At 33.8% G+C, this 27,742-nt stretch overlaps 1 protein-coding gene across 1 annotated transcript in view; it reads left to right on the forward strand.

Moving 5' to 3' along the window:
- LOC143228000 (frequenin-1-like) overlaps positions 1 to 27,742 on the forward strand; it is a 97,293-nt gene that overhangs the window by 64,231 nt on the left and 5,320 nt on the right. Inside the window, exons 2-6 of the mRNA XM_076459350.1 lie at positions 10,044 to 10,068; positions 15,450 to 15,498; positions 16,033 to 16,122; positions 16,741 to 16,819; positions 20,842 to 20,930. Coding sequence (XP_076315465.1) covers positions 10,044 to 10,068; positions 15,450 to 15,498; positions 16,033 to 16,122; positions 16,741 to 16,819; positions 20,842 to 20,930 — 332 coding nt within the window. The remainder of the gene's footprint in view (positions 1 to 10,043; positions 10,069 to 15,449; positions 15,499 to 16,032; positions 16,123 to 16,740; positions 16,820 to 20,841; positions 20,931 to 27,742) is intronic.

The raw sequence follows: 27,742 nt of genomic DNA on the forward strand, positions 1-27,742 counted from the left end.
AAACGACAGTTTTTCCAAGTGATTTTATCCTTATTAAGACGCTGTTTGACGTCTCCGTATTTCCTCAGACTAAAGTAAACATTTTTACACAGAGAACACACTTTGAAAGTTCGGTCTCAAAGCATTTTTTTCTGTCGATTTTCTGCTGAATCAACCCATCCATAGTTCGAATGTTATCAATACACTCGGAACTGCAAACGAGTAATAATACATCTCTGCTTCAAAACATTTGCCCCGAAGCTCGTCATAAAAGCTTGAGAAACATTAAAAGCTTTATTATTCCTTTCTTCTTTTCATAATGTCTCGTTTAACTGTAAAACTGTGGTATGGATAACCAAGAAGGACAGTCTTTAGTGACAAGATTTGTGAAGCACTTCAACAAACAAACTGAGTTTTATTAAGCACCACTCCATGTCACTTCTGTTTAGACCGTGGCTATAACTCTAATACAGAGCATGCGCAGAGTTGAGGAGCTAGGCCTAAAATAAAGAATTTTTTGTAAGGGGAACAAAAAACAAAAATAACATGTGCAAATTAAAGAAAAAAAAAACGCCAGCAATAAAAGTAAAGAAAACTTTAAAATATAGTGTCACCATTAGACACTTAGTGTTACATAAATATAGTGTTACCGTTAGACACTTAGTGTTACTAAAATATAGTGCTACCGTTAGACACTTAGTGTTACTAAAATATAGTGCTACCGTTAGACACTTAGTGTTACATAAATATAGTGTCACCATTAGACACTTAGTGTTACTAAAATATAGTGCTACCGTTAGACACTTAGTGTTACATAAATATAGTGCCACCATTAGACACTTAGTGTTACATAAATATAGTGTTACTAAAATATAGTGCTACCGTTAGACACTTAGTGTTACATAAATATAGTGTTACCGTTAGACACTTAGTGTTACTAAAATATAGTGCTACCGTTAGACACTTAGTGTTACTAAAATATAGTGCTACCGTTAGACACTTAGTGTTACTAAAATATAGTGTCACCATTAGACACTTAGTGTTACATAAATATAGTGTCACCGTTAGACACTTAGTTTCACTAAAATATAGTGCTACCATTAGACACTTAGTGTTACTAAAATATAGTGCTACCGTTAGACACTTAGTGTTACTAAAATACAGTGCTACCGTTAGACACTTAGTTTCACTAAAATATAGTGCTACCATTAGACACTTAGTGTTACTAAAATATAGTGCTACCGTTAGACACTTAGTGTTACTAAAATACAGTGCTACCGTTAGACACTTAGTGTTACTAAAATATAGTGCTACCGTTAGACACTTAGTGTTACTAAAATACAGTGCTACCGTTAGACACTTAGTTTCACTAAAATATAGTGCTACCATTAGACACTTAAAGTTACATAAATATAGTGCTACCGTTAGACACTTAGTGTTACTAAAATACAGTGCTACCGTTAGACACTTAGTTTCACTAAAATATAGTGCTACCATTAGACACTTAGAGTTACATAAATATAGTGCTACTGTTAGACACTTTGTGTTACTTAAATATAGTGCTACCATTAAACACTTAGCGTTACTAAAATATAGTGCTACCGTTAGACACTTAGTGTTACTAAAATATAGTGCTACCGTTAGACACTTAGTGTTACTAAAATACAGTGCTACCGTTAGACACTTAGTTTCACTAAAATATAGTGCTACCATTAGACACTTAAAGTTACATAAATATAGTGCTACCGTTAGACACTTAGTGTTACTAAAATACAGTGCTACCGTTAGACACTTAGTTTCACTAAAATATAGTGCTACCATTAGACACTTAGAGTTACATAAATATAGTGCTACTGTTAGACACTTTGTGTTACTAAAATATAGTGCTACCGTTAGACACTTAGTGTTACTAAAATATAGTGCTACCGTTAGACACTTAGTGTTACTAAAATACAGTGCTACCGTTAGACACTTAGTTTCACTAAAATATAGTGCTACCATTAGACACTTAAAGTTACATAAATATAGTGCTACCGTTAGACACTTAGTGTTACTAAAATACAGTGCTACCGTTAGACACTTAGTTTCACTAAAATATAGTGCTACCATTAGACACTTAGAGTTACATAAATATAGTGCTACTGTTAGACACTTTGTGTTACTTAAATATAGTGCTACCATTAAACACTTAGCGTTACTAAAATATAGTGCTACCGTTAGACACTTAGTGTTACTAAAATATAGTGCTACCGTTAGACACTTAGTGTTACTAAAATATAGTGCTACCGTTAGACACTTAGTGTTACTAAAATATAGAGTTTTAACGTTTATATTTCAATCCTAACATACCATGTTATCATTTATTATTAACTTGTCATGTTAACATTTGTAAAGTAACAAATAAGCAGTGCTGGTATAAGTGTTTCATTGTTATACGACAGACTGAACTGTACAGTGAATACATTGTTATACGACAAACTGAGCTGTACAGTGAATACATTGTTATACGACAGACTGAGCTGTACAGTGAATACATTGTTATACGACAGACTGAACTGTACAGTGAATACATTGTTATACGACAGACTGAACTGTACAGTGGATACATTGTTATACGACAGACTGAGCTGTACAGTGAATACATTGTTATACGACAGACTGAACTGTACAGTGAATACATTGTTATACGACAGACTGAACTGTACAGTGGATACATTGTTATACGACAGACTGAACTGTACAGTGGATACATTGTTATACGACAGACTGAACTGTACAGTGAATACATTGTTATACGACAGACTGAACTGTACAGTGGATACATTGTTATACGACAGACTGAACTGTACAGTGGATACATTGTTATACGACAGACTGAACTGTACAGTGAATACATTGTTATACGACAGACTGAACTGTACAGTGAATACATTGTTATACGACAGACTGAACTGTACAGTGGATACATTGTTATACGACAAACTGAGCTGTACAGTGAATACATTGTTATACGACAGACTGAACTGTACAGTGAATACATTGTTATACGACAGACTGAACTGTACAGTGAATACATTGTTATACGACAAACTGAGCTGTACAGTGAATACATTGTTATACGACAGACTGAACTGTACAGTGAATACATTGTTATACGACAAACTGAGCTGTACAGTGAATACATTGTTATACGACAGACTGAACTGTACAGTGGATACATTGTTATACGACAGACTGAACTGTACAGTGAATACATTGTTATACGACAAACTGAGCTGTACAGTGAATACATTGTTATACGACAGACTGAACTGTGCAGTGAATACATTGTTATACGACAGACTGAACTGTACAGTGGATACATTGTTATACGACAGACTGAACTGTACAGTGGATACATTGTTATACGACAGACTGAACTGTGCAGTGAATACATTGTTATACGACAGACTGAACTGTACAGTGGATACATTGTTATACGACAGACTGAACTGTACAGTGGATACATTGTTATACGACAGACTGAACTGTACAGTGAATACATTGTTATACGACAGACTGAACTGTACAGTGAATACATTGTTATACGACAGACTGAACTGTACAGTGAATACATTGTTATACGACAGACTGAACTGTACAGTGAATACATTGTTATACGACAGACTGAACTGTACAGTGAATACATTGTTATACGACAGACTGAACTGTACAGTGAATACATTGTTATACGACAGACTGAACTGTACAGTGGATACATTGTTATACGACAGACTGAACTGTACAGTGAATACATTGTTATACGACAGACTGAACTGTACAGTGGATACATTGTTATACGACAGACTGAACTGTACAGTGGATACATTGTTATACGACAAACTGAGCTGTACAGTGAATACATTGTTATACGACAGACTGAACTGTACAGTGAATACATTGTTATACGACAGACTGAACTGTACAGTGAATACATTGTTATACGACAGACTGAACTGTACAGTGAATACATTGTTATACGACAGACTGAACTGTACAGTGAATACATTGTTATACGACAGACTGAACTGTACAGTGAATACATTGTTATACGACAAACTGAACTGTACAGTGAATACATTGTTATACGACAGACTGAACAAACATTGAGAATAGCAAATATTTTTATTTTTACTTTGTTGGAATGTTGATATGTCATGCTGTGTTGTAGCCTACAAGTGTATTCTTCTCGTGATTCATGGCATGAGATCATTTTACTGACGTCACGATGGTACAGAATGCAGCTTTAAGTGTTTCTTATGTTACTTCATGTTAGTGTCTACTAGCAGTCATTACACTACTTTATAGTTGTGCAAGTGGTTAAAACAGGTGACCTCTCCAACCGGCCTTTGGTTTCTATTCGGGTAAATTAGGCAATCGGAAAAAAGAAACTTTTAACGTTACCATAGTAACGATCACACCCCCTGTATTGTATAACACAAATACTGGATTATACTAAACAATATGAGTCGTCAGAGTTTTATATAAACCAGGAAAATACTGTCAGCAGTAACAATTGGTACTGACGGTGTTTTTATTTAAGTTTTTTGGTTAGGGCATTCGACCCACAATGTGTGGGTAGAGGATTGAAATCCCCGTCACCGAACACGCTTACCCTTTCAGCCGTGGGAGCGTTTTAACGTCACGAACAATCCCACTATTCCTCAGTGAAAGAGTGGTCCGAGTGTTGGTGGTGTCTGTTGTTGATTACTTGGTTTCCCGCTACTCTAGTCTCTCACTTCTTACTTAGAGACGACAACTGAATAGGAGAATTAGTCTTGACTATTATTCATAATTTACTGAGTTTATCTTCATTAACCATGACAAAGTTTTAGTATACTGTTTAAATTCTGTTGTAAGAAAACGTTCAGATGTGTTACTGAAGTTTTAGCTCCAAGTCTGACCTAACAGCAGTATCTTTCACCATCGACCACTTTACCACCTGATTTTCCATAACACCTGAAACCTTCAAAAGACTTGTCTCTATTGTAGTTTCTTCTCTGCTATAATACATTGTTATTTGTTTGCAAAATCAGCAGGGTAAAGTAAGAAGAAACGTTGATAGCTCTGACATCACATGTGTAATACCACGTTGAACACGTAAGTCCAGGGAAACAATTGTGGATTTTAGTATTGACAGTTCGGCCAAGTGCACATGAACACGTAATAAGACGTTAGGGATATTAATTTATTTTTTTCCAGTAGAGATTTTATGGATAAGATTTGGAAGAACTGGGCTAGATGATCAGGACAAAGTGGAACCAGTCACGCAAGGAGAAATTTAATAGTAAAAATCGATCATGTATTAGATACCTTGCTCGTGACGAACGACATGACCGACTGGCCTATTTATGAAAAAAATTGGGATAAATAGAAGAGAATGATAAGTGGAGCTACTTGTAAAGAAATCGTTGTTAGAAGTTGAAACAAGTGTTAATAAAGGTTACAATGAAGCAGATCAGGGATGTTTACATACGTTATATATGTATCGTTACATATCTATATCTACCATTATATATGTATCCTTACATATCTATATCTACCATTATATATGTATCGTTACATATCTATATCTACCATTATATATGTATCCTTACATATCTATATCTACCATTATATATGTATCGTTACATATCTATATCTACCATTATATATGTATCCTTACATATCTATATCTACCATTATATATGTATCGTTACATATCTATATCTACCATTATATATGTATCGTTACATATCTATATCTACCATTATATATGTATCCTTACATATCTATATCTACCATTATATGTGTATCCTTACATATCTATATCTACCATTATATGTGTATCGTTACATATCTATATCTACCATTATATATGTATCGTTACATATCTATATCTACCATTATATATGTATCGTTACATATCTATATCTACCATTATATATGTATCCTTACATATCTATATCTACCATTATATATGTATCGTTACATATCTATATCTACCATTATATATGTATCCTTACATATCTATATCTACCATTATATATGTATCGTTACATATCTATATCTACCATTATATATGTATCCTTACATATCTATATCTACACTTATATATGTATCGTTACATATCTATATCTACCATTATATATGTATCGTTACATATCTATATCTACCATTATATATGTATCCTTACATATTTATGTCTACCATTATATATGTATCATTACATATTTATGTCTACCATTATATATGTATCCTTACATATTTATATCTACCATTATATATGTATCCTTACATATCTATATCTACCAGTATTTATGCATCCTTACATATTTATGTCTACCATTATATATGTATCCTTACATACCTATATTTACCCTTATATATGTATTCTTACATATTTATATCTACCATTATATATGTATCCTTACATAGCTAATATCTACCGTTATATATGTATCCTTACATAGCTAATATCTACCCTTTTATATGTTCCTATACAATAACTACCCGTATATATGTACCCTTACACATCTGCCTATATATATATGTATGTATCCTGATAATTAATTAGAGACAGCTGATAAACTAACTTACAACCAAATATTTTATTATCTGTAGGAAATTGTTTTATAAATTCTCAACTCGTGTATTTTTATCGTAACGTCAAGTGCTTCATGGTTAACAAGTTTCATTTAATACCATTAGAAACACCCAAGAAAGTACATGAAATTATGCGCAGTGCGTGAAATGTACAACAAATATTATGAATATATATCACTCACACGCACACATTACTTATTCAGAATTCACACACGATATGCATTCTAATGGAATTCAAAAATCCGGGAATTTTATTTCCTGCTGAATAATCTGCTTCCGAAACTGGATCCTCTGGTGGCGAGAGAATGTATTTATTATAATGTCAAATGTATCCTCTGGTGGCGAGAGAATGTATTTATTATAATGTCAAATGTATCCTCTGGTGGCGAGAGAATGTATTTATTATAATGTCAAATGTATCCTCTGGTGGCGAGAGAATGTATTTATTATAATGTCAAATGTATCCTCTGGTGGCGAGAGAATGTATTTATTATAATGTCAAATGTATCCTCTGGTGGCGAGAGAATGCATTTATTATAATGTCAAATGTATCCTCTGGTGGCGAGAGAATGTATTTATTATAATGTCAAATGTATCCTCTGGTGGCGAGAGAATGCATTTATTATAATGTCAAATGTATCCTCTGGTGGCGAGAGAATGCATTTATTATAATGTCAAATGTATCCTCTGGTGGCGAGAGAATGTATTTATTATAATGTCAAATGTATCCTCTGGTGGCGAGAGAATGTATTTATTATAATGTCAAATGTATCCTCTGGTGGCGAGAGAATGTATTTATTATAATGTCAAATGTATCCTCTGGTGGCGAGAGAATGTATTTATTATAATGTCAAATGTATCCTCTGGTGGCGAGAGAATGTATTTATTATAATGTCAAATGTATCCTCTGGTGGCGAGAGAATGTATTTATTATAATGTCAAATGTATCCTCTGGTGGCGAGAGAATGTATTTATTATGTCAAATGTATCCTCTGGTGGCGAGAGAATGTATTTATTATAATGTCAAATGTATCCTCTGGTGGCGAGAGAATGTATTTATTATTATGTCAAATGTATCCTCTGGTGGCGAGAGAATGTATTTATTATAATGTCAAATGTATCCTCTGGTGGCGAGAGAATGTATTTATTATGTCAAATGTATCCTCTGGTGGCGAGAGAATGCATTTATTATAATGTCAAATGTATCCTCTGGTGGCGAGAGAATATATTTATTATAATTTCAGGTGTTTTATCAATAGAACCCTTGCTTTCTTTTGTTCTTTTTATTACCCCGTACGTTGCGAGTAAACCAAAATTCGTTGTTCGATTCCTCAAGTGCACTCGGTGCAAGTTTCAATACTCAAGTTATTGTTTTACAACTACCTTAATTAGCTTATTTAACAAATTTGGGCGGGAAATGATGACGGAATATTTATTTACTTTCAGAAGACTCGAGTCTCGCTTACTGTGAGATTTTAATAAAAACTTATTTTGTGGATTCATAAAAAAACTTATCCTAAAAAATCGTACTTAAAGCACGCGTTCGGATTAGCTGTTTCACAACTACATAATAACTGACATTATTAAATAAAATGTCCCCCGCTGGAACAGGGGTAAGTCTACGGATTTACAACGCTAAAATCAGGGGCTCGATTACCCTCGTTGGACACAGCAAATACCCTGATGTGGCTATGCTGTAACACACACACACACGTTAAATAAAAACGTTCCATTCACGGCCTCTACAGTAATGCGCACGCGCAAACATCTATTTAGGTAACAGAATATCCCACATAATTAATTAACTTGTAAATCTTCTATAACAACCTCTCCCGTGGATGTGGTTTTCTGGGTGAGAAGCAGTGCGAAAAGATACAGACAAGACCCTGGGGCAGAGGTTGGTTAAGGGACGATTTCCTTAGTTTAAACCGTTTATATATATATATTTACATTAGTGTTAAACTCCATACATTTAACGTCATCATGAGGTCGAGCATGGCCACGTGGGGTAAAGCGCTCGACTCGTAATCTGAGGGTCGCGGGTTCGAGTCCTCATCCCACCAAACATACTCGCCCTTTCAGCTGTGGGGACGTTATAATGTGACGGTCAATTCCACTTTTCAATTATAAAAGAGTAGCCTAAGAGTTGGTGGTGGATGGTGATGGCTAGTTGCCTTACCCCTAGTCTTAAACTGCTAAATTAGGGACAGCTTGCGCAGATAGCCCTTGTGTAGCTTTGCGCGAAATTCACAACAAACAAACAAACTTCATCATGATGCCAGAAACACCGTTCATGGCGTGTTCATACATAAATTATTTGTAGTACAAAATGTTTAACAGTATAACACTGTAGTGAGTGTGTGTGAGCCTACTGCGTTTACTATACAATGTTTCATTATTGTACCAATGTAGTAATAGCGTGTGTTATGTGTAATATTCTAATTACTGCAAAAAATATAACGATAGCGTGTTTTTATGTGCCCACTGTATTTTTAATTACTGTACTAATCTAGTGAGGGCGTAAGTTATATAGTTATTGTGTTTATTAGAATAAATACTGTTAGCAGCTTAATATATAACTGTTTTGATCGCTCTCTGTGTAAGTACAGAGTTTAATTTGTTTTATTTTCTAAACACGTCACCTGGTGGTTGAAAAACGAAGCAGCTGTAAATTCAGGGTATACTCTTTTTCCCCGTTTTTGGGAGGGTTAATCCAAAATACTATTACGTTTATAATACCCGCCCTCTGGAGTAGTACTAGGTTACTAAGAAATTTAAGCATCGTTACAATGGCGAAAATATTTATTTCTTTTGTTCTCAGAATGTCGTGCAAAGAAAGCGTCAGATGAATTTCTGCACATAGCATAGCCACCCCTAGTGTCAACTAGTTAGACTATGAGAAATGCATGAAGTCAGCAGCACCCTCGCCAACCTTGAGTCACTCTTTTTTCACGGAATGTGGGGTTTTATCTTACTCTTATAGTGCATGCAAAGACCCTGGTCACGAACTTAAGAGGATCGACTCGTAATAATACGGTCACGGGTTCGAATCCCGTCACACCAAACAAATTCGCCCTTTCAGCCGAGGGAGCGTTTTAATGTGACAGTCAGTTTCATTATTCGTCAGAAGAGGAGTAGCCCAAGAGTTGGCGGTGGGTGGTGATGACTAGTTGCCTTCCCTCTCGTCTTACACTGTTAAATTAGGGACGGCTAGTACAGATAGTTCTCGTGTAGCTTTGCGCGGATTTCGAAATACATTCGTAGACCCAAAATCTCGAGTTTTTTTAAAAACTAATCACGAATTCTAAAATTTTTAGTATGATCACATTTTACCTTTCAAAAAGCGCTCAGTTTCGAACTCTTCTGTTCATTTTTCTTACAGTTATAAATATATTTTGTTTAATTGGTTTATTATAATAAATGTTTGTTTTCGTTTCCAGTTTCCGAGAAGGAGATAAAACAATGGTAAGTTTACACAAGTTTTTATAATGTAAGGATTTCTAAAACAATGTTGTTTATAGAATCATAGTTAAATTGTATTACGTAACTATGTGCTTGGGGTATATTTTATAATACTGGTTGTAACTAATATTTTATAATACTGGTTCTAACTAATATTTTATAATACTGGTTGTAACTATTATTTTATAATACTGGTTGTAACTATTATTTTGTAATGCTGGTTGTTAATAATATTTTATAATACTGGTTGTAAGTAATATTTTATAATGCTGGTTGTAACTAATATTTTATAATACTGGTTGTAAGTAATATTTTATAGTACTGGTTGTAACTAATATTTTATAATACTTATTGTAACTATTATTTTATAATACTTGTTGTTAGTAATATTTTATAATACTGGTTGTAAGTAATATTTTATAATGCTGGTTGTAACTAATATTTTATTATACTGGTTGTAAGTAATATTTTATAATACTGGTTGTAAGTAATATTTTATAATACTGGTTGTAACTAATATTTTATAATACTGGTTGTACCTATTATTTTATAATACTGGTTGTAACTAATATTTTATAATACTGGTTGTAACTAATATTTTATAATACTGGTTGTAACTAATATTTTATAATACTTATTGTAACTATTATTTTATAATACTTATTGTAACTATTATTTTATAATACTGGTTGTTAGTAATATTTTATAATACTGGTTGTAAGTAATATTTTATAATACTGGTTGTAACTAATATTTTATAATACTGGTTGTAAGTAATATTTTATAATACTGGTTGTAAGTAATATTTTATAATACTGGTTGTAACTATTATTTTATAATACTGGTTGTAACTAATATTTTATAATACTGGTTGTAACTAATATTTTATAATACTGGTTGTAACTATTATTTTATAATACTGGTTGTAAGTAATATTTTATAATACTGGTTGTAACTAATATTTTATAATACTGGTTGTAACTATTATTTTATAATACTGGTTGTAACTAATATTTTATAATACTGGTTGTAAGTAATATCTTATAATACTGGTTGTAAGTAATATTTTATAATACTGGTTGTAACTATTATTTTATAATACTGGTTGTAACTAATATTTTATAATACTGGTTGTAACTATTATTTTATAATGCTGGTTGTAATTAATATTTTATAATGCTGGTTGTAACTAATATTTTATAATGTTGGTTGTAACTAATATTTTATAATGCTGGTTGTAACTAATATTTTATAATGCTGGTTGTAACTAATATTTTATAATACTAGTTGTAACTAATATTTATAATGCTGGTTGTAACTGACTGTTATGTGTTTAACGTGGTTTTCATCAGTTTACCTTCTCTACTCTACATTGTTTTATTCATTAATCGGATATTTTATTTTCTGGTATAAAACAACAGATAGTGTGTACTTACAACTTAAAGTGACACTTTGTGTGTACTGATATAAAACAACAGATAGTGTGTACTTACAACTTAAAGTGACACTTTGTGTGTACTGATATAAAACAACAGTGTGTACTTACTACTTAAAGTGACACTTAGTGTGTACTGATATAAAACAACAGATAGTGTGTACTTACTACTTAAAGTCACACTTTGTGTGTACTGGTATAAAACAACAGATAGTGTGTACTTACTACTTAAAGTCACACTTAGTGTGTACTGATATAAAACAACAGATAGTGTGTACTTACTACTTAAAGTCACACTTTGTGTGTACTGATATAAAACAACAGTTAGTGTGTACTTACAACTTAAAGTGACACTTTGTGTACTGGTATAAAACAACAGATAGTGTGTACTTACTACTTAAAGTCACACTTAGTGTGTACTGGTATAAAACAACAGATAGTGTGTACTTACTACTTAAAGTCACACTTAGTGTGTACTGGTATAAAACAACAGATAGTGTGTACTTACTACTTAAAGTCACACTTAGTGTGTACTGATATAAAACAACAGATAGTGTGTACTTACTACTTAAAGTCACACTTTGTGTGTACTGATATAAAACAACAGTTAGTGTGTACTTACAACTTAAAGTGACACTTTGTGTACTGGTATAAAACAACAGATAGTGTGTACTTACAACTTAAAGTGACACTTTGTGTACTGGTATAAAACAACAGATAGTGTGTACTTACAACTTAAAGTGACACTTTGTGTACTGGTATAAAACAACAGATAGTGTGTACTTACAACTTAAAGTGACACTTTGTGTACTGGTATAAAACAACAGATAGTGTGTACTTACAACTTAAAGTCACACTTAGTGTGTACTGATATAAAACAACAGATAGTGTGTACTTACTTACTACTTAAAGTCACACTTTGTGTGTACTGATATAAAACAACAGATAGTGTGTACTTACTTACTACTTAAAGTCACACTTTGTGTGTACTGATATAAAACAACAGATAGTGTGTACTTACTACTTAAAGTCACACTTTGTGTGTACTGATATAAAACAACAGATAGTGTGTACTTACTTACTACTTAAAGTGACACTTTGTGTGTACTGATATAAAACAACAGATAGTGTGTACTTACTACTTAAAGTGACACTTTGTGTGTACTGATATAAAACAACAGATAGTGTGTACTTACTTACTACTTAAAGTGACACTTTGTGTGTACTGATATAAAACAACAGATAGTGTGTACTTACTACTTAAAGTCACACTTTGTGTGTACTGATATAAAACAACAGATAGTGTGTACTTACTTACTACTTAAAGTGACACTTTGTGTGTACTGATATAAAACAACAGATAGTGTGTACTTACTACTTAAAGTGACACTTTGTGTGTACTGATATAAAACAACAGTGTGTACTTACTACTTAAAGTGACACTTTGTGTGTACTGATATAAAACAACAGATAGTGTGTACTTACTTACTACTTAAAGTGACACTTTGTGTGTACTGATATAAAACAACAGATAGTGTGTACTTACTACTTAAAGTGACACTTTGTGTGTACTGATATAAAACAACAGATAGTGTGTACTTACTTACTACTTAAAGTGACACTTTGTGTGTACTGATATAAAACAACAGATAGTGTGTACTTACTTCTTAAAGTGACACTTTGTGTGTACTGATATAAACAACAGATAGTGTGTACTTACTACTTAAAGTGACACTTAGTGTGTACTGGTATAAAACAACAGATAGTGTGTACTTACTACTTAAAGTCACACTTTGTGTGTACTGATATAAAACAACAGATAGTGTGTACTTACTACTTAAAGTCACACTTTGTGTGTACTGATATAAAACAACAGATAGTGTGTACTTACTACTTAAAGTGACACTTAGTGTGTACTGGTATAAAACAACAGATAGTGTGTACTTACTACTTAAAGTGACACTTAGTGTGTACTGATATAAAACAACAGATAGTGTGTACTTATTACTTAAAGTGACACTTAGTGTGTACTGATATAAAACAACAGTTAGTGTGTACTTACTACTTAAAGTGACACTTTGTGTGTACTGATATAAAACAACAGATAGTGTGTACTTACTACTTAAAGTGACACTTAGTGTGTACTGATATAAAACAACAGATAGTGTGTACTTACTACTTAAAGTCACACTTTTTGTGTACTGATATAAAACAACAGATAGTGTGTACTTACTACTTAAACTGACACTTAGTGTGTACTGGTATAAAACAACAGATAGTGTGTACTTACTACTTAAAGTGACACTTTGTGTGTACTGATATAAAACAACAGATAGTGTGTACTTACTACTTAAAGTGACACTTTGTGTGTACTGATATAAAACAACAGATAGTGTGTACTTACTACTTAAAGTCACACTTAGTGTGTACTGATATAAAACAACAGATAGTGTGTACTTATTACTTAAAGTCACACTTAGTGTGTACTGATATAAAACAACAGATAGTGTGTACTTACTACTTAAAGTGACACTTTGTGTGTACTGATATAAAACAACAGATAGTGTGTACTTACTACTTAAAGTGACACTTAGTGTGTACTGATATAAAACAACAGATAGTGTGTACTTACTACTTAAAGTGACACTTAGTGTGTACTGATATAAAACAACAGATAGTGTGTACTTACTACTTAAAGTCACACTTAGTGTGTACTGATATAAAACAACAGATAGTGTGTACTTACTACTTAAAGTCACACTTAGTGTGTACTGATATAAAACAACAGATAGTGTGTACTTACTACTTAAAGTCACACTTTGTGTGTACTGATATAAAACAACAGATAGTGTGTACTTACTACTTAAAGTGACACTTTGTGTGTACTGATATAAAACAACAGATAGTGTTGTACTTTCTATTTAAAGCAACAGTTGGTGTTTAGAAGGTGTAAGGTTACTGAGAGGGCCCATCATAGAAGAAAATTGGTATCTTCAGTACCTGGCTCCTAAATATAGAATTCGTTTGTCTCAATGAGATCGACTTCTGTAGAACACCAACCAAACTGTATAAAGATCTGTAACCCTGGTTCTTATTTATTTACTTATAACTTTGTTTTAATATAGTATTAATCCCTTGATCGCTTTTTTCTTTGATAATTTGAGGATCCTAACAATATGGGGACAGTCGCTTCAACTTATAGATTTTCCCAGGTGGCTTAACCACGTCCAGTTTTGTTGCACTTGTAACCCTTGTGACTTAACCACTTCCAGTTTTGTTGCACTTGTAACCCTTGTGACTTAACCACATCCAGTTTTGTTGCACTTGTAACCCTTGTGACTTAATTACTTCCAGTTTTGTTGCAATTGTAACCCTTGTGACTTAACCACGTCCAGTTTTGTTGCACTTGTAATCCTTGTGACTTAATCACGTCCAGTTTTGTTGCACTTGTAACCCTTGTGACTTAACCACATCCAGTTTTGTTGCACTTGTAATCCTTGTGACTTAATCACGTCCAGTTTTGTTGCACTTGTAACCCTTGTGACTTAACCACATCCAGTTTTGTTGCACTTGTAACCCTTGTGACTTAATTACTTCCAGTTTTGTTACAATTGTAACCCTTGTGACTTAACCACTTCCAGTTTTGTTGCACTTGTAATCCTTGTGACTTAACCACGTCCAGTTTTGTTGCACTTGTAATCCTTGTGACTTAACCACGTCCAGTTTTCTTGCACTTATAACCCTTGTGACTTAACCACTTCTGGTTTGTCTGCACTTGTACATGAATAATAATATTCTCAGTATTAATAATAACTTAAAATAATAACAGAGGAATAAGAGCAGGTTTATCATAAGATTCAATTTGGTTCAGTTGTTCCTCAAGTATTTCTTGAAATGAGAAGTTTTACAATACAGTTTACAATACAAAAATCATCTGTTTGTCTTCCAGGTATAAAGGATTTCTTAAGGACTGTCCGAATGGGCAACTTACAGAAGAGGTAAGTCGAAAACTATCAAAACTGACAACCTAAAAAATCTATTAAAGATGGAAAATACCTTATAAATATTGTCTGAAACGATCAGTAACTGTCCGAAACGACAACTTACAAAACATCAAGTTGGTGATGACTAAACATACTGATCAGTAACTGTCCGAAACGACGACTTACATAACATCAAATTGGTGATGACTAAACATACTGATCAGTACCTGACCGACGACTTACATAACATCAAGTTGGTGATGACTAAACATACTGATCAGTAACTGTCCGAAACGACAACTTACAAAACATATATCCATAAATTAACATTAGAAACTACTATATTGTCACATAAAGATTTTAATATTTTTTTAAATTTTACCGAAACATATCATAGTCACATGTAGAGACACCTACATGGCTGGAGAATGTTGTGTCAAGATGTCACAGAATAGTAGCTCAATATATGTTGTCTGGTCATAACATTCATAACTTCTGCACATTCGGATGTTTATTTTATTCATATTCTATTATTATGTTTTATCGCAGGGTTTTCAGAGAATATACAAACAGTTTTTTCCTCGAGGTGACCCTGCTAAATTTGCCTCATTGGTTTTCAGAGTTTTTGACGAGAATAAGGTGAGGAAAAAAAATATCTTCTTTGAGGTAACATTTTTGTGAAGATTTAAAAACAGTGATTTCCAGAATGCTGATTGTTTTAAACTCATAAATTTATATAAATCATTCTTAAACTGAAGGCAGAAATAAGAAAAAACGTCAGACAGATAATTCTCTTTGAGTTCATCTTTGAGGATAAAATTCCAGTGCATTTTAGACTTTCATGAAAACTGTCTTTCATATAAGAATGTAAAACAGTTGATTCTATCTATTTACCCATTACTAAATATGCAGGTTAATTAGTTAACTTCATCTATCTATCTGTCTTCATACCAGAAAGTTAGTCAATATGTATATTTATGTATTATTTTGTATAACAGGCGTTTTCAAGGTGTTATATTTAATGTAAACTCTGTTCATTTTTATCTATATATTTTCCGTCCACCTGTCTGTCTCTTTATCTACACAGCTCTCTGTCTGTCTGCCTATTGGTTCATCTTCCTATCTATGTGCATGATTGTATATCAACCACTTTATCTATTGGTAGTTCTATACCTCACCCGGGACAACGTAGCTGTACAACAAACGTTTTGTAGTTTCTTCTGTTTAAAATACATTTTTTCTTTGCCTCATATACAGGACGGAAGTATTGAATTTGAAGAGTTTATCCGGGCTCTTTCTGTGACGTCACGCGGGAACTTGGACGAGAAACTCGTGTGTAAGTAGATCTCAGATTGTAAATTTAATTTAACAAGAATTAAAACGGGAAACAGTTGGATAAAGAGACAGAAAATACTCGATGGAACGGTGGTTTAAGCAGAGGTTTGTATGAATAAGTTCTCTAATTATTTTCTAGGTCTAAACTCACGTAGAATGCATATCTATAGAACAATTATCACTATTTGTTTGTTTTCGAATTTTGCGCAAAGCTATACGAGGGCTATTTGAGCTAGCCGTCCATAATTTAGCAGAGTAAAACTAGATGGAAGACAACTAGTCATCACCAACTACCGACAACTCTTGGGCTACTCTTTTACCAAGAAAGAGTGGGATTTATCGTGACTTTACAACGCTCCCACAGTTGAAAGGGTGAGCATGTTTAGTGTGACGGTATGTATCATTGAGGGTTCCATCTTACTGCTGTTTTTGTATGATCTTTATTTCTTATCTGTTATGGTCATGCAATTCAAAGTGGAACCTACATTATACGATCAACCAATATTGAAGCGCTACTCCTGAACGTTTTCTCTCTACTGTGTTCTCAACCAGCTGTTTTATCATTCAAAATATGAGATTGCTGGCACCACTATACTTCCATAACATTGCAATAAAAATACTCAAAAAATATTTCAATAATAATCAGTTATTATTTAATAATAATAAAAATTATTACCTTCAAATTACACTTCAAATTACCTTCTTACACTGTCTTCTCTACAAGATATTATATCATTATAATTACAGTTCTTCTTACACTGTCTTCTCTACAAGATATTATATCATTATAAATACAGTTCTACTTACACTGTCTTCTCTACAAGATATTATATCATTATAAATACAGTTCTTCTTACACTGTCTTCTCTACAAGATATTATATCATTATAATTACAGTTCTTCTTACACTGTCTTCTCTACAAGATATTATATCATTATAATTACAGTTCTTCTTACACTGTCTTCTCTACAAGATATTATATCATTATAATTACAGTTCTTCTTACACTGTCTTCTCTACAAGATATTATATCATTATAAATACAGTTCTTCTTACACTGTCTTCTCTACAAGATATTATATCATTATAATTACAGTTCTTCTTACACTGTCTTCTCTACAAGATATTATATCATTATAATTACAGTTCTTCTTACACTGTCTTCTCTACAAGATATTATATCATTATAAATACAGTTCTTCTTACACTGTCTTCTCTACAAGATATTATATCATTATAATTACAGTTCTTCTTACACTGTCTTCTCTACAAGATATTATATCATTATAATTACAGTTCTTCTTACACTGTCTTCTCTACAAGATATTATATCATTATAAATACAGTTCTTCTTACACTGTCTTCTCTACAAGATATTATATCATTATAATTACAGTTCTACTTACACTGTCTTCTCTACAAGATATTATATCATTATAATTACAGTTCTACTTACACTGTCTTCTCTACAAGATATTACATCATTATAATTACAGTTCTTCTTACACTGTCTTCTCTACAAGATATTATATCATTATAAATACAGTTCTTCTTACACTGTCTTCTCTACAAGATATTATATCATTATAATTACAGTTCTTCTTACACTGTCTTCTCTACAAGATATTATATCATTATAAATACAGTTCTTCTTACACTGTCTTCTCTACAAGATATTATATCATTATAAATACAGTTCTTCTTACACTGTCTTCTCTACAAGATATTATATCATTATAAATACAGTTCTTCTTACACTGTCTTCTCTACAAGATATTATATCATTATAATTACAGTTCTTCTTACACTGTCTTCTCTACAAGATATTATATCATTATAAATACAGTTCTACTTACACTGTCTTCTCTACAAGATATTATATCATTATAATTACAGTTCTTCTTACACTGTCTTCTCTACAAGATATTATATCATTATAATTACAGTTCTTCTTACACTGTCTTCTCTACAAGATATTATATCATTATAATTACAGTTCTTCTTACACTGTCTTCTCTACAAGATATTATATCATTATAAATACAGTTCTTCTTACACTGTCTTCTCTACAAGATATTATATCATTATAATTACAGTTCTTCTTACACTGTCTTCTCTACAAGATATTATATCATTATAAATACAGTTCTTCTTACACTGTCTTCTCTACAAGATATTATATCATTATAAATACAGTTCTTCTTACACTGTCTTCTCTACAAGATATTATATCATTATAATTACAGTTCTTCTTACACTGTCTTCTCTACAAGATATTATATCATTATAATTACAGTTCTTCTTACACTGTCTTCTCTACAAGATATTATATCATTATAATTACAGTTCTACTTACACTGTCTTCTCTACAAGATATTATATCATTATAATTACAGTTCTACTTACACTGTCTTCTCTACAAGATATTACATCATTATAATTACAGTTCTTCTTACACTGTCTTCTCTACAAGATATTATATCATTATAAATACAGTTCTTCTTACACTGTCTTCTCTACAAAATATTATATCATTATAATTACAGTTCTTCTTACACTGTCTTCTCTACAAGATATTATATCATTATAAATACAGTTCTTCTTACACTGTCTTCTCTACAAGATATTATATCATTATTAATACAGTTCTTCTTACACTGTCTTCTCTACAAGATATTATATCATTATAAATACAGTTCTTCTTACACTGTCTTCTCTTCAAGATATTATATCATTATAATTACAGTTCTTCTTACACTGTCTTCTCTACAAGATATTATATCATTATAAATACAGTTCTACTTACACTGTCTTCTCTACAAGATATTATATCATTATAATTACAGTTCTTCTTACACTGTCTTCTCTACAAGATATTATATCATTATAAATACAGTTCTTCTTACACTGTCTTCTCTACAAGATATTATATCATTATAATTACAGTTCTTCTTACACTGTCTTCTCTACAAGATATTATATCATTATAAATACAGTTCTTCTTACACTGTCTTCTCTACAAGATATTATATCATTATAAATACAGTTCTTCTTACACTGTCTTCTCTACAAGATATTATATCATTATAAATACAGTTCTTCTTACACTGTCTTCTCTACAAGATATTATATCATTATAATTACTGTTCTTCTTACACTGTCTTCTCTACAAGATATTATATCATTATAAATACAGTTCTTCTTACACTGTCTTCTCTACAAGATATTATATCATTATAATTACAGTTCTTCTTACACTGTCTTCTCTACAAGATATTATATCATTATAAATACAGTTCTTCTTACACTGTCTTCTCTACAAGATATTATATCATTATAAATACAGTTCTTCTTACACTGTCTTCTCTACAAGATATTATATCCTTATATATACAGTTATACCACCGTGTCCTTTCACTATCTTATCTACAAGTTATTATGATCTTATAAAAACAGTTTGTCTTTCACAGTCTTACCTATAAGATATTATGATCTTATGGTTAAAAACAACAAAAAGCAAAACCAGAACGTTCACAGCAGATTGTAGCGGGGATGTGGACTGAGCGACAGGTGCGGTTACAATGTTTTGGGCAAGTTTGGCGTGGGCCGAAAATGGTCGAAGGGTCGTTCGGGTATCAGTCGGGTTATTTCGGGGGTTCGGGCCACAACAGCTTGGTTCGGGAACCGAGGTACCACTGTACTAATTCTGTAGTTTCTTCTGTTTAAGATTCTTTCATAATTTTTAAATTGTATATTTTACTTTTAACTTCTTTAATCTACTTTAATTATTGTTCTTTTTATCAAGACTAAAATCTTGAACAGAACATGGTAGTTTTAGAAATACCAAAATTCACATATTTATTTCTGTCTAGTTTCTATAGATGTTTTTCATTCGTTACATTTTAAATGAATATTTAACTAATGAAATTAGCGTGTTGATCTTTTCAAGGCAAGGAGTTAGAATAAATACAAACTGATACAGGTTTATACTGACAATTTAAGTTGTAGTTTTCATCCGCTAGGGGCATTCAAGCTATATGATGTTGACAATGACGGCAGTATAACAAGAGAAGAGATGTACAACATTGTAGACGCAATCTACCAGATGTTGGTGAGTAACGACAATTTAAACTCCATCTGCTTCACAACTCTGAACAACGACGTCTTTTTGTAACTTGTTACCCAACTTTGAGAAATAGCGAAGTTTTCTTACCAGTTGTTACACAGCTTTGGGTAACAAAAAAATCACTTTATCCAGCTGTTACACATATTTTAGTTGGTTGATTTGGTGTTTTATGGCGCTGGGTTATCTGCACCAAACATCCTATAAAAACTTAAAGTTTAGTGGAAAGGTAATTGAGGTAAAACAAAGTTTTAAAAAAGCATAAATAACATTAAAACTAATGTTTACAACAGTGAGAGAAAAATTACAAGTTGTAAAGGACTTTCTGTACCATAACTGTAATTATTATAACTCTCCAGAATGACTAATTGGTAAGTACAAACATCAACATTAGTCATCTGAAGTTGGCCTTTCCAGTCCTGGTTTCGTGTTAATTTACATAACGGCCACTTTCTAATTTCAAATCGATCTAATTGTACTTTAATTTTTAAAAGGGAATCACATTAAAACAGTTTAATGTATAAATTAAAAACTTAAATGTCATTAAAAAGATTAATGGTCTTTAAAAAACTAAAAATATTTCCAAGGTGGACGGTGTCACCATCACCAATAACACTGTCTAACGTTATGGACAAACCTTGGGACAGAACATGTTTATAAAGGTGCTGTCGTTGAGAGTTGTAACGACAGCAAGACAGTAAAATGTGGCTTCTTGTGACCTGAGTGTTACACAGACTATACATTGTAACATCAGTTCCAGATAAAAACAACGATGAGTTAAAAAACTGTGACCAATGTGTAGTCTAGTTAGAACAACTTCCTCTTTCCGATCCTTATGGAAGCAGGATGGCCAAAGTTCAATATAGGGTTTTATTTGGAAAAGTTTGTTTTCACGTTGCTCACTACAAGTCGACTGTCAACTAGCATGGAGCCGAGCCTTGAATACAGAAAGACCATAGTCCATGTATGGAACAGGCACAGCGGTGATAGTGCCAGGGCAGATAGATTTAGCTGTGGTGTCGGCAAGCTCGTTCCCACGAATACCAACGTGACCCGATATCCAGAAAAACTGGATAGAAGTATATGTTAAAGAGAAATGGGCCAGTCGGTTTTGAATATCAGCGAAAACTAACATGAAGAGATTTCAGGGCCAGTAGAGAACTAAGCGAGTCAGTATAAATCGTGCAGTTTGAGCACTGCTTAGCTTCTATGTGATCCAGGGCAAAAGAAATGGCATACAGTTCAGCAGTGAACACAGAAGTTGAAGAGGAGATTCTGTGCACAACAACCAAACCACAACAAACCATGGCAGAGCCCACACAGTCACCTGATTTCAAACCATCTGTATAAACAGGAATGGAAGGATGGATCTAAAGATGTTCAGCAAATAACAGACAGTATTTCCAATCAGGAGTATCTAGTTTTCTCAGATGATTTAAAGATAGGTCACATTTGTGGACTGTAAGAAGCCATGGTGGGATGGGTTGACCAGAGGATACAGCAATGTTATCCAAGGACAGACACACTTCATCCAATTGCATCTGGATACGAAGGCCAATACGAGCAATGGCAGACCGTCTGTTATGAAGAAACGTGGCCCACTGAGAAAGGAAAACACAACCCCACGTGGGACCCTTTGGTAAGGAATGAAGTTTCGAACCATATAGTATAGTAAAGACAGTTGCAAATGGCAGAGGTGCAAAGAAGGTTCATGAGACTCTGGATATAAGTTCTGAACTGGGGAGGTGCGGAAAGCCCCAGTGCAGAGTAGAAGTCCCTGATGATGAATGGGGTCTAGCATCTTTAAGGCCGAGATCCTGGCAAAGCCATAGACCAGTGATCCATAGTGGAGTTTCAGTCGAATTAGAGCATGATATATCTTTAGAATAGAACATCAATCTGCTCTCTAAGTAGTCGAAGAAAGGACACGAAGGATGTTCAGTGCTCCTGTACATTTGATCCGTAGCTGCTTGATGTGTGGTATAAAGGTCAGCTTACGGTCAAATATAAGCTCCAAGAACTTTGTCTCGGGGACCACAGGCAACACAACTTCGCCAATACAGAATTCAGGATCAGGGTGAATACCCTGTTGTTGACAAAAGTGCATACAAACGGTTTTAGAGAGAGAGAAGTTAAAATAGTTTGCTGTGGTCCATTTCAGTAAACGATTGAGGGCAGTCTGTAGCTACCGCTCAATATACCTCATGTTCGACAACTGACACGAGTTATGAAAGTCGTCGACATAGAACCAGTTTGCAACAGTGAAAGGGAGTTGTTCAGTGATGGCATTAATTTTTATACTGAAAAGTGTGACACTGAGGGACTCCAAGTTCCTGTAGAAAAGAACAGGAAAGTATCGAACCCACACGAACATCGATTCTCCTGTCCATTAAAAAAAGTTTTAATAAAAATGATCAAATGGTCACATAACCAATATATATGGAGGTCTCACAAAATGCCATACCTCCATGTTGTGTCATAAGCCTTCTCAATGTCAAAGAATATTGAAACAAGATGTTGGCGTTTGAGAAAGACTTCTCTGATTGATGTTTCAAGTCGAATTAGGTGGTTCGTGGTGGAATGCTGTCATCGGAACCCACACTGGGTGGGCGAGAGGAGGTTGTTTGATTCGAGGAACCAAACAAGACGAGCATTAACCATCCAGAGACAACTCATCAAACCAATTGGACGGTAGTTGAAAGGAATTTTGGGATCCTTCCCAGGCTAAGAGAAAGGTAGGACAAGATAGGTATCATCAGGAAAACATTCTCCTGCTAGATCTGGTCAAAAACAATAAGAAGAATAGCAAGATGGCGCAGCATTTCATAGTGTATATCATCAGGTCCAACTGTTGTACTGCCAGACTGATGAAGGGCCAGTTTCAGTTCCACCAGTGTAAAGGGATGATTATAGTCATAGAGACAATCAGCTCGAAAGGAAAGAGGTGATTGTTCTGCCCGAGTCTTGATGGCTAAGAAGGTGGAAGATGAAGCAGGATTGCTAGATATCCAGCAAGAGCTTTCACCTAGAGTATCAGTGATGCCCCAGGTAGTAGCTACTTCCTGGCCATCAGAGAGCAAGATCGAGAGGAGGACAGATTTATATTGCTCACTGACCTTTCGAATCTTATTCTATATGATTTTGGAACTGGTGACAGAAGATATGCTGGTTGTGAACTTAATCCAAGATTCCTTCTGGCTTTGAAGTCTTACCCACCGAGCATGTGCACGAGCCTGCTGGAAAGTGATGGAGTGCGAGAGTGTGGGATACCTATGTAAAGTATCCCAGGCTCGTGTTTGAGCTTTTTGTGTCATGTGGTAAGCAGGATTACACCACAGACGAGGATATCGAGGAAAACATGTCGAGGTTTTAGGAATACAGTTAGTTACTGCTGCCACACACAGTCGTCTATTGATGACTTACAGACGATGGCAGAATTAAGTTCTGCAATAGCAGTAAAAAAGAGGGCCAGTTGGCTTGATCCAGCTTCCACCGGGGCACGCGGATCGGGTGGCATCGACCATGACCAGTCTCTGAAAATAATAGGAAAATGATCACTGCCTCATGGATTATTGTCAACCCCCCATAAAAAAATGGGAGATATATGAATGGAAGCAAATTGAGAGATCAATACCAGTAAAGGACTGACTAGGTGCATGAAAATATGTATAAGAACCAGTATTGAAAAGAGAAAGGTTGTGATCAGAGCAACCCCTACTATCAATACCAGCACTTCCCTAGAAGGGATGATGTTCATTAAAGTCCCCCAGGATGAAAAAGGAAGATCGCAACTGTTCAATAAGAGCATCAAGGTCTGATTGATCATATATTTCTCCAGGTAACAGGTAGAGAGAACAAACAGTGATGGTACAACCCAAGGGAACACGGATGGCTACGGCCTCCAAGGATGCGTCGAGTGGCAAAGACAGGGGTGGCACTGTTGGTTGATCAGCATGTTACACAGCCTGTCATTTCTGTACAAAGAAAACTACCGAAAGGTGACTGTATCGGCAGGTGTCAGAAAAGGTTCCTGTAAAGAAAGACATACAGGACGGTAGAAAACAATCAGTGCTTTGATGTCATCCAGATTAGAATGTAAACCTCGACAGTTCCATTGTATCAAGGTGGCCATTTTTATGTATGTATAGGCGAATTGAGTGGAGAGCCCTTCTGTTTACGACTACATCATTTTTCTTTATTCGAGGGAGGCCTATCGACCTCCATGGATCCTGCCCTGAGGACGTGAACGAATGATCGTTTTGCATCTTGGGGCAGAAGAAGATGTATCCGAGGAGACGTCCATACCCTGAACCAAAGGAAGTGGATCTTGTGGTTTGCTGGAATGTACGTCAGAGACAGAGATCGGTGTTGACGTTGATTCATCAAATTTTTAAACCATGGAGGTCAAAAAACTTTTCATTTCGTTTGAAAACAATTCTTTTGGAGACACAGAGAGATCTGTCTGCACTCCCACTGTAGTTGTGCAATGAAGTGCAACAGCATACGTCCGAGATGAGGTGGTGGACAGCAACTTTCGAACCTCAGGATAAGTAATGTTTTGAATGGTCTTCAAACACTGCACCTCTTTTTCCTCCAACCATTTAGGGCAAGAACGAAAGTAGGATTGGTGAGAGTTATTGCAGTTGACACAATGTGGGTCTGTGTGACACTCATAGGCATCATGGTCCTTGCTACCACAACGAGCCCACGACATGGGGTCTTCGAGTGACCGAACCGTTGATACTGGAAATATCTGAGAGGGTTTGGAATGTATGGCCGTACCTTGCAATTAAGGTAACCTGCCTTGATGGTGGCAGGTGGGCGCAGTGATGTGTATGTTGAAATGACAACATTGGTTGACATCGAAATTCATTTCTTGGAGTGAAGATACATCTCACTGCAGAAACTCTTTGGTTGGAGAAACCAGCGAGATCCTGACTCAGGGATGTTCTTCAAATCTCTCTCAACAATAACTCCTTGTGATGACTCCAAAGTAACATGAGGTGTATCCTCAATAGGTATATCCCCAATTACCTTTGAATGTAAGAGGACATTTTAGTAAGAACAAATCTCTATAACCAGCTGTTACACATATTTTAGTGACAACGAATCTCTATAACCAGCTGTTACACATTTTAGTAACAACGAATCTCTATAACCAGCTGTTACACATATTTTAGTGACAACGAATCTCTATAACCACCATAAATATCTATAACCAGCTTTTGCACAACTCTGAGTAACAAATATTTCTAGCCAGTTGTTATCCGTCTTTATATTGTTATTGTATTGTATTGTACTGGCCTTATATTGTTAACCGAAACTAATAATGATGTTTTCTTGATACATCAAGTTTGAGTTGAACATACTGTACCTGGAGACAACCCTACTTCATTAGTAAACTGAAGGTCGACTCAGATCGTTTTCAGTGAAATATCTTTCTTCCATAATTATTCCCGACGTCGTGTGATATAGATTATTATTTTCTCAGAACTGGAGAAGCCTTTTTGAAGTCGATACAGAGTGCTGTTGATCATGAAGCGAAAGTACCCTGAACTTGAATTTAACTACGAATGCTTGTCACATTGAAGGGTAGGAAAGAAACACTACCGCGAAAATCACCAAAACGTAATAACACGTTCGTTTATTGTCCATGGATTTGCCCTTATCTAAGCCTAACCGTAATAAAAATTAATCATTACATCTTGAAAGTATTTAATTATAATATTTCTTGTTTTACCTACTTACTGAAATTAGTCGAATAGAAAATGTTTATTTTTATTAATAGTTATGTTTATTAAATTATGTTTTCGTTCTTAATGGCTTCGAAAGGAGCTTCTGTGTTGTAAAGAAACATTCGGTTAATCTGATAAAATTATTAAACCAGTCTGGTTATACTTAAAACCGTAAAGAAACAAACGTATAAAAATGTTTATTAACATCGCTAGATGGCATTGTTGTTAGAACTGTGAGTACCCCTGCACGTTTACTGTTTTTATATTAAAATATTTAGAATTTTGAAGCATATCCTTCCTGTATTAACAGCAAGACATGTAATTTTTATGTCAATAAGATAACGAATGTTACGTATTTAAAGCAGAATAAATATATACAACTTTAATATAACCGATTATAATCCTGATCTTACTTAATATACGCTTTTTGTTATCGTTTGTCTGTTTGTCCTAAATTAATTTTAACTTTTCAGACAAGTAATGAAAATCAATAAAAAATATTATAAAGAATATGTAATTGAACTGAATTTAAAAATAACCACGGTCATAATTAAAATTATCAACGGTAAAAATTGTGTAGTTTATAATGATCGCACCAGAGGGCGACAAGTCGTACCTCTTTTGCACACCAATCTCAGTTGGTGTCAAAGATGTAAATTGTAATAAAATATTGAAGAGCATTTGCCTGATTGTTTTTAAATTCGTGTTCTCAAATTTAACAGGTCGTCAGCACAAAAATTTTTAAACCCATCTTCTCGATAGATCATCAATAAATATTTAGCTATAAACGGCACGTGAATTAAAGTAGACATATCTAGGATCAGTTATCCTGTTTTATGTCAAAGAAAGATAGATATTTTGTATCTATTATTTTCAAAACATACATATATAGATGACCTCAAGTCAATACCAAATGCTAGAAAAAAAATCGATTTTGAATATACACACTGCAACCACATTGGATATAAAGTTGTGGTGGGACGGGATGTATAAGAACTACTTTTTGACATTGTTTAGTAATGTGAGGTTAACGAATATTGCCTGCTTCGGGGAAGACAATTTAAT

This window comes from Tachypleus tridentatus, chromosome 10, assembly GCF_004210375.1.
Source record: "Tachypleus tridentatus isolate NWPU-2018 chromosome 10, ASM421037v1, whole genome shotgun sequence".
NCBI classification, from domain to species: domain Eukaryota; kingdom Metazoa; phylum Arthropoda; class Merostomata; order Xiphosura; family Limulidae; genus Tachypleus; species Tachypleus tridentatus.